General features: G+C 32.5%; 1 protein-coding gene across 3 annotated transcripts in view; it reads right to left on the bottom strand.

Moving 5' to 3' along the window:
* Positions 1–335: 335 nt before the first annotated feature.
* Positions 336–14,739, bottom strand: part of LOC138306786 (lysM and putative peptidoglycan-binding domain-containing protein 1-like) — a 25,823-nt gene continuing 11,419 nt past the window's right edge. For 2 of the 3 annotated variants that reach the window (XM_069247269.1, XM_069247270.1), the window contains one exon: positions 336–5,552. In XM_069247269.1, the coding sequence (XP_069103370.1) occupies positions 5,285–5,552 (268 nt within the window). In that variant the 3' untranslated portion in view covers positions 336–5,284. Of the gene's footprint in view, positions 5,553–11,216; positions 11,332–14,739 lie in introns of all 3 variants that reach the window. The other variant, XM_069247271.1, reaches the window with a different exon arrangement.

The raw sequence follows: 14,739 nt of genomic DNA, 5'->3' as shown, positions 1-14,739 counted from the left end.
CAAGTAGACAGATCACAAATAAACCGTAGTCACCCAAAACATAGAAAACATATATAAACAGTCACAAACTAGATTGCTATTTTGTGACGTAATGTCACAGGCAATATTTTTTCGCGTGACTTTCACGTTAATTTCATGTGAAAAATTCTACGTGCATTTTACGTGAACCGGGGCAAAAAGTGATATTTACGTGGGGTTTTTTCACATGAAATTCGCGTAAAAGATATTGCCGGTGTAGGTATCGCCACGTATCTTGTTAGTGTAATTCTCTACAATTATAGCTTATAATACACTACAATATAGGTATTAATGAATAAATCACACAACAAACCTCATCACCTAGAATATCTATGCTTTAATTTCTATACATTAATTCACACGTCCATTCGAACATAGTTTTAACAAGGATAAACTATCCAGTTACTAAGTGTATCATTATATAGGGCATCTCAATTCCCATGAGAGAGAATAGTCACCAATGGGGTCCTTACTATTGGACAAAACGAGATGTAGTTGATAGTTAATATTTCATTCCGTAAAATAAGATTACTGTCTTTGAAATAAAAGCCATTCGCTCAACTGATTCAGTCATGATTATATGATACATTGAATCCTCGATAATCTGGACACCTTCAGTCAAAGCTATCACCATCCGGTTTAAGAATTATCCGGACTGCCGAATTATGCGTTCTTATATTCCGTTCCCTGACACTTTCGTCCGGACCGCGAATTTTCCGGACTTTCCGCGTCCGGATTATCGGGAGTCCAGCGTAATTCTAAATCAACAACTAGGGACTTAGTAGGGCTGTGAAAACTACGGGATCAGGATATCGCAAAATCTCGTGAGACAAACTAATAGGGATCGCACACATATCTATATAATATCACTTCAGACCTTTCATCCAAATCTGTTCAGTCACTCAGGACTAGTAGCGTTTTAAATGATATTCGTCAGACAGACGGACATTCATCTATCCATTCATTTGTACATAACCAGTGTGTTACCGAGGAGAAATCTAACATACGCATTGTCTGTTGTTCAATCAAATTTCATTGTATTATTGAGAAAAAAAATGTTGAAAAGAAACAGACGAACATTGCAATGCATAGGTCACAAGTCCTTAGGACCAGATGAGCTTAACATAAACTCAGACATTACTATTTTCTATCGATATATGCTTTTCCAATCTATTTTTCATAAAATCAATTTCACTCTGAAACGAAACCCTATTTTACAACCATATACATGTATAACAAATTCCAAATATCCAACAATGTTAAATCTATGTTTTTGCATTAATCCCTTTTTTACATTCGTTCAATCAAGAATACTGCAGGCGATTATCTTTATGCGCTTTTCAAGCAAAAAATGTTGCGCTGAAATATGATATCGCTATTTGTATTTCTTCTGTACAGTGTATATTGTTTATATAGCAATGACGACTGATTGATTCCATCAGATAAGGAAGGTAATCTCTCAATTCATAAGTGGAACCCTTCCCTCTGGTGTTTGAAAATGTCATTTTATGATGTTTCAGATCACATCTGACATGATTTGTTTCTCAAAGATATTCATCAATCAGAGGAAAACCTCTGAAAATAGAAAGAATCACATTGCTGATTTCTAATAGCCATTATAGTGATTATGCAAATTATCATCAGGGTTAACTCATCAAAATTGGAAATTTACAAGGGATTCTGGTATTAGTCAAACTCCTACTTCAAGTGTTCAATGCTACTTCTAAAACATTAAATTTCGAGAATAAATAGCTAGTAATAGGATTGTAAAATGAATGTCATTGTAAACACTAATCTTGCTGACCACACACCGTTAACATGCAAAATACCAAATGATTGAAACAACAAACAAATCAAAACATTGGTCATCGATCATTTTACAAAAGTAACCAATCAAAATCCTGCTTCCTTAATTACATGATTCTAAAAGACCAATGGAATCAATCCTTGTGTATGTTAACAGTTTTAAATGACCAATGAAATCATTCCTTGTGTATGTTAACAGTTTTAAATGACCAATGAAATCATTCCTTGCATACAAATGTACATGAACAATGGCCATTACATCAATGACCAGCATTATGTAGGCATGAAATACAATAAATGGGTTACCTAGCAGTACAATGTAATGAACTTATTAAAGTGAATAGTCGGGCAAAGAAAACCAGTCTAAATGCGTTCATTGGCCTTCCAAAAGTCCTCACATATTAATACGACGGTCAAGTTCTGCTTAGTTTCCCAGTTCTGACCATTAAAGTAAAGAAAAGTTGAAAGCATTGAAAGCGAGGCTGCGTGGAAATGTAACCACGGACATAGTGAGCCGGGAGGACGTTTTAGAATTTCCATACTTTAAATTAATTTCTTCGTACGCAGACAGATTTTGACGAGAGATTTTAAATTTTCCATTTCATAAGAAATTATACTGGATACATTCACACCATTTTTACCGACTTTAGCCATCCTTGCCCGACTGTTCACTTTAATTATATGGTTTTTGAATGTTTCTAAAATCTGTATTGACCAATCAATTCAATGGTAAGACTACATTGTCTGTTGGCTCTTTCTAAAAAACTGACCAATCAAATTACCTATCAATTAACTGTTTCAATAATTGTCCGATCAAATCCAGATTTGTATAAACATGACATAGCTTTCATCTTAAAACTGACCAATCAAATTAGAGCTTGCAAATATTTCACCTGTGTACAATGACTTAAAAGACCAATCAAATCAAGGGTTGTAACATTGTCTCATCTTTGATAACAATGGTGACTAAACACTATTAGGCCCAAAAAATATATGTCTGTTTAGGATTATATTGGCAAAAATGAATAGGGTCAGAAGGTCGGCATATTTTTTTTGTGTGTTTTTGTTTTTGTTAGTGTATTTCACTCTAAAATAAAGGCCGGAACCGGAGTCTGAGATCGAAATCCTGATTTTTTTTTCATAGAGTCGTAGGGAAAAAAATCACGGTCGGGGGTAAAAAATTAGTGTTGGTCGGGTAACCCTAAAGAGACACGTATATATTTTTGGCCTTATTAACCTTTGTACAACATGACTTTGCCATCATAAAAGAATTCAAGTGAAAAATGATCACCAAACAATTCTACATTATAAATGTAGAATCCAGTTGATGATGACTATTTCTGTACCACCCTGTAGTCTGTATACTGTTCACCCATTCACCACTGAACTTTAATAATGGAATGTCCTGGGTATTGATGTAGAAGAGTCCAAATGTGTCTTCAGGGGTGAACCATTACGATTAAATTTCTTTCTCAAAAATTAAATCTAGAGGTTAAAGAATTTCTTTATAATAATAGTTTATCTCTATAGCTTTCTTGTGATACCCGACTCTCAAACACCATCCATAACACAATATGAGAAACACAATTATAAATTAATCATTTTCAAATGACCATGATTTTTTTTATCTATTAACTTTATATCAAAACAGCAAAGTTTATGTTAAATATGAAAATTTGGTGTTTTTTAGATGTTTTCATGAAATCTTAAAAACTATACAATGTATATATAAGGTAATTACTAGTATCATTTTTTCTATCAATTATATCTACATAAATAAATGGCAAGGTATTCAAAGTATAGGAATAGTACATATACAACAAAATCATGTTAACAAACTGTCAATCTGATTTTACTACAGATCTTTATTCTCACTCCGTTCAATACAAACAAAAACCAGTGTGAAAATAAGGATCTGTATTTTAAACAGACTGACAAAAATTCTGAAAATAATTGCAGTTACAAGATGCTTAATTCATTATGCAAATCATCTAATAACATACTAATAACATTAATGAACACAGTGAGATAAGAAACAGTTTTATAAAGGCTACTAATCAAATCAAAATCATTCAAACATTAAACAATTCAGTTTCAGTATTATTTGTTCTTCAATTAACTGATACATCCCTGAAATTTCACAATGGACTAATCTAGTCTTTGTTTTAGAAGAGTCTAAATGCATCTTCAGGGATGATCAAGTTAAGGAACATGTAGTATTGTCCAAGTCTTCCTTCTTTCAAAATATAATAAATTATATCACAGAAAATAAAACTGAATTAATTATTATCATGAAGTTACCCTAAACATTTTGTCTATCCAGATTATCCATCTAATCCATCTAATTCAAGTTAAAATGAGAAAGAATAAGACATTAACTAATGAAATATCCATAAGTAAATACATGATCCTCGATCCCAGGTGTGAATCGTACATTTACTTACCCTTGGTTCATGTACATCTGCCGCATTTGCTACAATTTAGTATTTGCATATTACAGAGTTATCTGCCCTTGTGGGTAGGTATTGATTATGATGTCATGTGTTTCGAGTGTAATGTCATACTTTTCAGAGAAGACGAGGTGGATTGCCCTCATAAAATTATAACGTAACAATCGATACATACCCTGAAAGGAGCTAACTCTATAAAATCCAATGACGGAACTTTTGCGCTAAAAAGGCATTCTTGTAATTTTGCATAAATTTCACATCTTTGATCGAGAATGAAGCAAATAATACTTAGTATAATACTAAACAATGTAAAAATCTAGGGATATTTGATAATACATGCTTATATTTAGTATTATACTGTTTTTTTTATATTTATGGGATTTCATCTTGTGAATATAAATTTGAAGTTAAAACATTATCAGATATTTGTTACTGGACTACAATACCATGGGCTTAAATAAGGGTTTAATGGACTCATTGTCTATATTCTACCACTGAGAAGGATAGGGCTTATCACCTAGCATATAGTTACTGTCAATTATCTACCATAGTCAATTGCTTATCACCTAGCATATAGTTACTGTCAATTAACTACCATAGTCAATTGCTTATTACCTAGCATATAGTTACTGTCAATTAACTACCATAGTCAATTACTTATTATCCGGCATTGTCATTTAACTACATCATAAGCTTATTATGTAACTAACCTGACATGGCTCATTGTCAAGTCACTACAACAGTCAATTGCTTATTACCTGGTAATAAACGATTGACTCAAAAGACTTATTACCATGCAGTATGAATTTATTGTCAATGAACAGCAGCAGCCAAACGCTTATTACCCTGTGTGAACTTATTGTCACTGATTTCAACAACCATGGGCTTATTACTGATACAATCATAGAGTCCTTTATATAAGATACCTAACTCAGCAATTTGCATCTATCTCTCAAAATAAACAACAAAGAAAACAAAAATAAAAACAAAAACAAAAAACATTAACAGCATCATAACTCAAAGAGTTCATCGTTAACTCGCTCCTGTTTCTCCCGCGACGTTTGAACTTGCCGAGTTTTGTTCCGAGACTTTATCAGAAGTACAGGAGAAGATTCGCAGTCCATACTATTTGTTTTACGTTTGTCAAGATCAGACATATGGGCTCCAGTGTCCAATTGTCGAACAGTCACGGCAGTCCCCGAATGACGTCTAGCACCATTTTTATTTTTCCGTGGAAGAAACGTTAGTGGGTTGTCAGACTCCTCTTTGGTTATAGATCTGTTAAAAAACAATTGGTATTACATCTAATGGTAGAAACATATGATTAATCTGACTTAATGAATTCATAATTAAAAATATTGATATAATAATACAAATGTATATTCTAATTAAATCATATGCAATTTTTTTTTTATAAAAATATGGAGAATTAGTCATAAGGAAATCAGGTCTGGAAATCTAAAAAAAATCATAAACTTGTAAATTCTGAATGGACAAAGGGACATCACTCTTAATGAAATGATATACATGAATGTGGAACAACTTGGATTTAACAAGTATGGTAATCTAATATTTGTTCATTACTTAAATTTAATGTCCTTTGTTGTATTGTAATTACCAAAGACTTAATGCACATTTTTACCAGCACGTTTGTAATTGTTGTAAAACATTAGCCTATATTTACACTTGCTAGGCTTGGTCACTATACGCTAATACTAGCCGATTTTGTTTACCATAACTGCATGGTAACATTGAACTTTGAACTTGCGTATGAAAATGTTCTGTGCAACGTAAAAGGACTACTTTTTTTAAAAGAAACACATGGCTTTGTTTACATTTTGACGAAACATTACGTGTATATTGTTGTTTTTCATAGAATTTTGGAAAAATGTAAACAATATATACATGTTTTATATTTATATATGATTCAAACAATTTTTAAATTAACAATTGTATAAAGAAACGGAAAAATATCCCGACCGGGGCGACGTGCTTTCATTTTTGTTAAAAATGATGGGTGTCAAATGTAAACATTACCTCTGTGCCTATGTTCGTCCTACGATCGAGCCTTTGAGGTGGACGGGTGTGAGACCCTCTGATAGAGGTCAGTTATAAACATATCCTCTTGTCTTTGTTCTTTGAGTATTTAATCATGTGTATTATAAAACATGCACCGCTAATAATCCACGTGTTTACAGTTCCGCGTCACCACAAATACATTGTATCCATCGAACACAAGTGAATTTGTTTCATCTATCGATGGCGATATGGATCTAAGCGTAGATTATATAATCACATGGCTCCCAAGGATGTAATATCGTCAGGTCAGACGACATCTCAAACACATTGAGCTAGGCTACTTCAAAATCGGTGTTTTCACAACTTCCGCAAACTAAAGTGTGTAAGCGTGCGTCAGCTTCGCCTCGCTGCACAATAACGGTCACCGAGTTCACACATGTGGCCGTGTACAAATTCTTTATGTTATTACGCTATATATTAACTTTTAGCAAAATTGAATATATATTTAAAGTTCTGATCTGATTAAATAAAATTATCTCTGAAATTTACTTTGTTTGTCATGTTTATTTTACACTAAAATATTGAACTTTTTTGTCGTCGCGGATGAATAATTCTACCTTACGTGAAGCGTCATCATTCGCTGTTCAAGTGAGTAAGCTCCTCCCACTTTTGACCGACTTTTATTGAATAATTACGTCACTTTCAAATGACGATTTTATTGCATAAAATATAAATAAAAAGTCGTGTGAGTGTAAATATAGGGATTGGATTTCGTTTTTATGTTAACCATGCTTGTATGGAGCAATTCCTCTAAGAATATATTCAATATGGGGCGCGTTAGCGCCCCATAGAATATATTCTTAGAGGAATTGCTCCATACAAGCATGGTTAACATAAAAACGAAATCCAATCCCTATATATAGGGATTGGATTTCGTTAGCGTTAGCGCCCCATATTGAATATATTCTTAGAGGAATTGCTCCATACAAGCATGGTTAACATAAAAACGAAATCCAATCCCTATATTTACACTCACACGACTTTATATTTATATTTTATGCAATAAAATCGTCATTTGAAAGTGACGTAATTATTCAATAAAAGTCGGTCAAAAGTGGGAGGAGCTTACTCAATTGAACAGCGAATGATGACGCTTCACGTAAGGTAGAATTAATCATCCGCGAAGACAAAAAAGTTCAATATTTTAGTGTAAAATAAACATGGCAAACAAAGTAAATTTCAGAGATAATTTTATTTAATCAGATCAGAACTTTAAATATATATTCAATTTTGCTAAAAGTTAATATATAGCATTATAACATAAAGAATTTGTACACGGCCACATGTGTGAACTCGGTGACCGTTATTGTGCAGCGAGGCGAAGCTGACGCACGCTTACACACTTGAGTTTGCCGAAGTTGGCAAAACACCGATTTTCAAGTAGCTCAATGTGTTTGAGATGTCGTCTGACTTGACGATATTACATCCTTGGGAGCCATGTGATTATATAATCTACGCTTAGATCCATATCGCCATCGATAGATGAAACAAATTCACTTGTGTTCGATGGATATGTACAATGTATTTGTGGTGACGCGTAACTGTACGTCAACACGTGGATTATTATATAGCGGTGCATGTTTTATAATACACATGATTAAATTCTCAAAGAACAAAGACAAGAGGATATGTTTATAACTGACCTCTATCAGAGGGTCTCACGCCCGTCCATCCCAAAGACTCGATCGTAGGACGAACATAGGCACAGAGGTAATGTTTACATTTGACAACCATCATTTTTAACAAAAAAAGAAAGCACGTCGCCCCGGTCGGGATATTTTTCCGTTTCTTTATACAATTGTTAATTTAAAAATTGTTTGAATCATATATAAATATAAAACATGTATATATCGTTTACATTTTTCCAAAATTCTATGAAAAACAACAATATACACGTAATGTTGCGTCAAAATGTAAACAAAGCCATGTGTTTCTTTTAAAAAAAGTAGTCCTTTTACGTTGCACAGAACATTTTCATACGCAAGTTCAAAGTTCAATGTTACCATGCAGTTATGGTAAACAAAATCGGCTAGTATTAGCGTATAGTGACCAAGCCTAGCAAGTGTAAATATATATCTTTATAATAAGGATGCTGAAAAGAAATCAACAAGAGTCTTTTTTTAAACAAGGACAAATTTTTTTTCTATGATTTTATAGGGAAATCAGCCCTAGAAGGTTAATATTTATGTTTGATTTGAGGAAGTTCATACTCCGCCCATTACTTCATTATTTTAAACAAATTTCTGGAAATATTCATTTTAACAAATATTGGAAATTCATTTATACATGTGACATACAAGCAAATACATGTAAAAATATTTACACAGAATTTGAAATCTTTAATTTCTTCTCCTATACTTCAATTCGGGAAAAAACTTAATATATAGGCTTTACCTTTTGTTCAATCCATTTTCGGATTCTTTTACTTTTTAAAATAAAATTGGATGAAATGGAAATTTCTATGAGATACTGTTGACCTTCTTTGTAGCACTCAACACAATTTAATATCAGCTTAGTTTTGACTGTTGACTTTTGCTTATTGAAAATCATTATCAAATCAGATTTTTTTCTAATCCACCACATATTTTGTTTAATTTTCATTCCAAGAAAATGTACATGCATGTACGTATACACATACATGTACCTACTTGATGAAAAGGAGATAATCCTAATTCTTGACCAATCAAGTACAGCTACTGGCAGTTGACCAAATAACAATTCTCCCCATCGAATGTGTATTTGTGTGGTTACCAACAGATTTTCGTGAATAAAGTCATCTTCTAATAGAAGACACTTAACGATGCAGGTTTCCACAAAATAGTGCTTGAAAATTTGTGTGTTATCATACAAATACACATGTGAGAATGGGTGCTTGCCGATAATGGTCGCTAACCAGAAGTGTATAATATTATTTGATCAATATAAAACCTATTTCCCAGCTTGTATTTGCTCTGATTTCGAGACAGGAAAGTTAATAAAAAATCCACTAAAATTAACTAAGGTTTCATGACATTCTGAATTTGCTTATTGCATGATTAAACTTAAATGGATTTTTTTTCTAAATTCTTTTAAAAAACTAATTTTTAGATCACTGCTAGGCTCTTAGAAAAAACATCTTTTCATATTTTATTTATGTACCTCCCTTACTATGCTAATGCTAGTGTACATGTGTAGCTGTATCAATTAATGTGAAATCTGTCAAAGTGGTCATACCAATGGAAATAACTCTGTTAGGTCAGAACAGAAAAGCTTATTCCTTCATGGCATAAAATCTAAGAGAACTGCAGCTAGAAGCATGAGTAGCGACAGAGAGGAATGAAGGGAGATAACTAATCCTTTCAGGGTACAAGTTCTCAAGAATATGAACGGACTTGATCTAGCATTAACAAGCATGAGTAGAATCAAAGCAAGCTACAACCATGCAGCTATGGCTATATAAATGTGAAAATATTAAATTCCAGTATAAAATTCATTATTGTTCGACCATGAAAATATTGGTACACATTTAAATATTTGATCATAACAATCACATTTCTCACAAGATTTAGTTTTTAAACTTTAACATTCAGTTTGATGTCCTTTTAACGCTATGCATTCAGGGCATGCTAGGTATTGCAAGTGAAAAAAACTGGAGTTCCAAGTAGAAAAAGCATCAAACTACAGCCAGCATAACAAATGGTTCACGTATTTGACGAGAATAATATTTATGCTAAGTGACTGAGTGGCAATTGGGAAACAGCTTCCTATATAATGTAGATTCAAACCTGTGTCATAATCATGGTCAAAGATTTGGAAGTCAAATACATGAAAACACAGACATTGTTTTAACAGTAAGGTTTTATACAACTTAACATTTCAATTCTGCATGCAACAAGCATTTTCATTGGTCTGGCAAATTTTGATTTATCAGCTCAAAAAGGAAAAATTTGATTTTGCCGTTTGTAATATATTGCTTCTGATTGGTTATCATACAACGATGTAATGAAAATGAAATTTGACACGATTATCTGTAGTATATCAAATTAAAAAATTGAACTTAAATTTATCTTTCCCTCTAAATAAACCATGAAACAGTTCAGGACGAGATGAGTCCTAAAATACACCTGTAAGCATGGAACCTTTAAATGTGTCAGGTAGAGAATGTATTCTGTAAACATTTAATGCTTCATCATGAGAGCATGTCTTACACTTGTAACACTTCCTGATATAACATGTACTTGTACACTATCAATACTTTAGTGACGACATATGCATGCATCTTCTGCATTTACAACCAGGCAGAAAGGGGGAGATAAGCCAGAGAATAACTAAAACTAGCTATCAGGTAATGTGACAGGTTATATGGACTACGGTTCTGAGAAACTAACTTATTGTTAGTGAAACACGATTCAAGCTTTAAATAATTTACACAGTTTTTAGGACTAAAAAGGAAGCAAAAATTTAAAAAAAATCTTCATGTATTCATCATATATAGCACATAAATAATGTACATGCAATATGATGATAAATACGGATGATATTTATAACTCATTCACCCCTGAAATTTCATAATGGACTAGTCTAGTCTTTGATTTAGAAGATCCCAAATATAATTATAACTTCAGGGGTGAATGAGTGAAGCAAAAGCAGCTTTTTCTTAACTTGAAAACAGCTGTTCAGAAAAGGTCAAATAGAAATCAAAAATAAAAGCAATGAATCATTTTTGAATAATCTTCTATACAAAGTGTTAAAAAAAATCATCAAATTACGATACTTTGATCAAATCAGTTTCTCAAAAGACTAAATTTCATTCAAGCATGAGGCTCCATGTAACAAGGCACCCTGATTACCAAGGTAAATAAAAATTATGTAACAATTGGATACCTCCAGGGGTCAAAGGTGAGAGGTTAAAGGTTAACATTCTGTTTCTGGGTTATGTAGTGCATAAGGTGAGGTCAAAGTATGTACGTTGTTTCTATGGTTACTGGGAGATCTGGAACTGAAAAACACCAAACACAACATTAGAGGACAAACTACAGTATGTGTATATTGTTTTATAGCCCTCAAGTCATGCACAGGCAATAGAAAATCAACTATGTATACATGTATCTATCATATCCATAAACATAGCCAGAGACACTTGACCCTACCCTTATGCCATCTATAACTACTCAAGTTCTATCAGAGAAAATTGTTTATGTTAAGATGTCATCAAGAAATCACATCATTATTTGTTGTGTTATTATATCTCTATCATCAATTGTTGTGTTCTTATATCTACAGAATCAGTTGTTGTGTTCTTATATCTACATCATCAGTTGTTGTGTTCTTATATCTACATCATCAGTTGTTGTGTTCTTATATCTACATCATCAGTTTTTGTGTTCTTATATCTACATCATCAGTTGTTGTGTTCTTATATCTACATAATCAATTGTTGTGTTCTTATATCTACATCATCAATTGTTGTGTTCTTATATCTACAGAATCAGTTGTTGTGTTCTCATATCTACATCATCAGTTGTTGTGTTCTTATATCTACATCATCAGTTGTTGTGTTCTTATATCTACAGAATCAGTTGTTGTGTTCTTATATCTACATCATCAGTTGTTGTGTTCTTATATCTACATAATCAATTGTTGTGTTCTTATATCTACATAATGAGTTGTTGTGTTCTTATATCAACATAATCATTTGTTGTGTTCTTATATCAACATAATCAGTTGTTGTGTTCTTATATCAACATAATCATTTGTTGTGTTCTTATATCTACATAATCAATTGTTGTGTTCTTATATCTACATAACCAATTGTCGTGTTCTTATATCTACATAATGAGTTGTTGTGTTCTTATATCTACATCATTAATTGTTGTGTTCTTATATCTACATCATCAATTGTTGTGTTCTTATATCTACATCATCAGTTGTTGTGTTCTTATATCAACATAATCAATTGTTGTGTTCTTATATCTACATAATCAATTGTTGTGTTCTTATATCTACATAATGAGTTGTTGTGTTCTTATATCTAAATCATCAGTTGTTGTGTTCTTATATCTACATAATCAATTGTTGTGTTCTTATATCTACATAATGAGTTGTTGTGTTCTTATATCTACATCATCAATTGTTGTGTTCTTATATCTACATCATCAGTTGTTGTGTTCTTATATCTACATAATCAATTGTTGTGTTCTTATATCTACATAATCATTTGTTGTGTTCTTATATCTACATCATCAGTTGTTGTGTTCTTATATCTACATCATCAATTGTTGTGTTCTTATATCTACATAATCAGTTTTGTGTTCTTATATCTACATAATCATTTTTTGTGTTCTTATATCTACATCATCGTTTGTTGTGTTCTTATATCTACATAATCAATTGTTGTGTTATTATATCTACATAATCAGTTGTTGTGTTCTTATATCTACATCATCAGTTGTTGTGTTCTTATATCTTCATCATCAATTGTTGTGTTCTTATATCTACATAATCAGTTGTTGTGTTCTTATATCTACATAATGAGTTTTTGTGTTCTTATATCTACATCATTAATTGTTGTGTTCTTATATCTACATAATCAGTTGTTGTGTTCTTATATCTAAATCATCAATTGCTGTGTTCTTATATCTACATCATTAATTGTTGTGTTCTTATATCTACATAATCAGTTGTTGTGTTCTTATACAGTGGAACCTCCCGAAACCGATCATGGTCGGTGCATATAATTTCGGCCGGTTTAGAGAGGGTTCGGTTTGGAGAAGTGAACCGAATACCGATCATCACGATCCGGATTTAATCGATCGGAAGTCGTTTTTTACATTAGTGCACCGCACGTATGCCTAGTGTTCGTTAAAACCGACCGATATTGATTGTTAATGTGAATGTTATCACAAAAGAGAGAATCATACGTTTAAAAGGAATGTATTACAGCAAACTAGACTTTGTTACCGCTTATATACGTAGTTTAGTTAGTTAGTTGCGTGAATGTTCTTGGGGATGTTCTCGTCTGCAACCTACATACGACCGATCGCTTCCGGTTACGTCAAGAATCAAATTTAATGGTCTAATTACACTATGATCAGTCGATGCCGGTCATTTTATGACCTAGTCATTTTCTAAAACAATACATGGCTTCGGCTTCTTCATACAGATAATTTACGTTATCCGACAACTACATATGTAAATAAAAAAATGTGTGATTTGCATACGAAACTTTCTCTTTATTACTAGCTCTGCTTGTTTTCCTACAGTAAACAAACCGCGTGCACATGGTAGACCTTCGTTAGATATCTAAAAATAGGCATGATTAAATAATAACACCACCATCTCGGGTATAATTACCGTGTACCTATAGCCTTCACATCTGTATACATGCCCAAGGACATGGCATGCAACAACTATGGTACAGGTACGTGTGTATTTCACGGTCGGTTGATGAGACCTCAATGCAATCTATCGGTGTCGCTCAGGTAAGGCCGGTTTTCAGAAGTGTATTTTAGTTACATTTGACTATTCCGATCTCAAAATCGGTCCGGTATTCGGAATTGGGAGGGATCGGTTTTGGGAAGTTTTATATACTATTAATAAAGAGGAATTCATTCCGTACATGACATCCATGTTCGGTTTCTAGAGGTGATCGGTTTTGAGAAGGTTCGGTTTTGGGAGGTTCCACTGTATCTAAATCATCAATTGCTGTGTTCTTATATCTACATCATTAATTGTTGTGTTCTTATATCTACATCATCAATTGTTGTGTTCTTATATCTACATAAACAGTTGTTGTGTTCTTATATCTACATCATCGTTTGTTGTGTTCTTATATCTACATAATCATTTGTTGTGTTCTTATATCTACATAATCAGTTTTTGTGTTCTTATATCTACATAATCAGTTGTTGTGTTCTTATATCTACATTTTTTTTGTACACCATCGTTTGTTGTGTTCTTATATCTACATAATGAGTTGTTGTGTTCTTATATCTTCATCATCAATTGTTGTGTTCTTATATCTACAGAATCAGTTGTTGTGTTCTTATATCTTCATCATCAATTGTTGTGTTCTTATATCTACATTTTTTTTGTACACCATCGTTTGTTGTGTTCTTATATCTACATAATGAGTTGTTGTGTTCTTATATCTTCATCATCAATTGTTGTGTTCTTATATCTACATTTTTTTTGTACACCATCGTTTGTTGTGTTCTTATATCTACAGAATCAGTTGTTGTGTTCTTATATCTTCATCATCAATTGTTGTGTTCTTATATCTACATAATCATTTGTTGTGTTCTTATATCTACATAAACAGTTGTTGTGTTCTTATATCTACATAATGAGTTGTTGTGTTCTTATATCTACATCATCAGTTGTTGTGTTCTTATATCTACATCATCAG

The sequence above is a fragment of the Argopecten irradians genome, chromosome 13 (assembly GCF_041381155.1).
Source record: "Argopecten irradians isolate NY chromosome 13, Ai_NY, whole genome shotgun sequence".
NCBI lineage: Eukaryota > Metazoa > Mollusca > Bivalvia > Pectinida > Pectinidae > Argopecten > Argopecten irradians.
The sequence above is the reverse complement of the archived record's forward strand: the minus strand, read 5'-3'. Positions and strand labels throughout refer to the sequence as shown.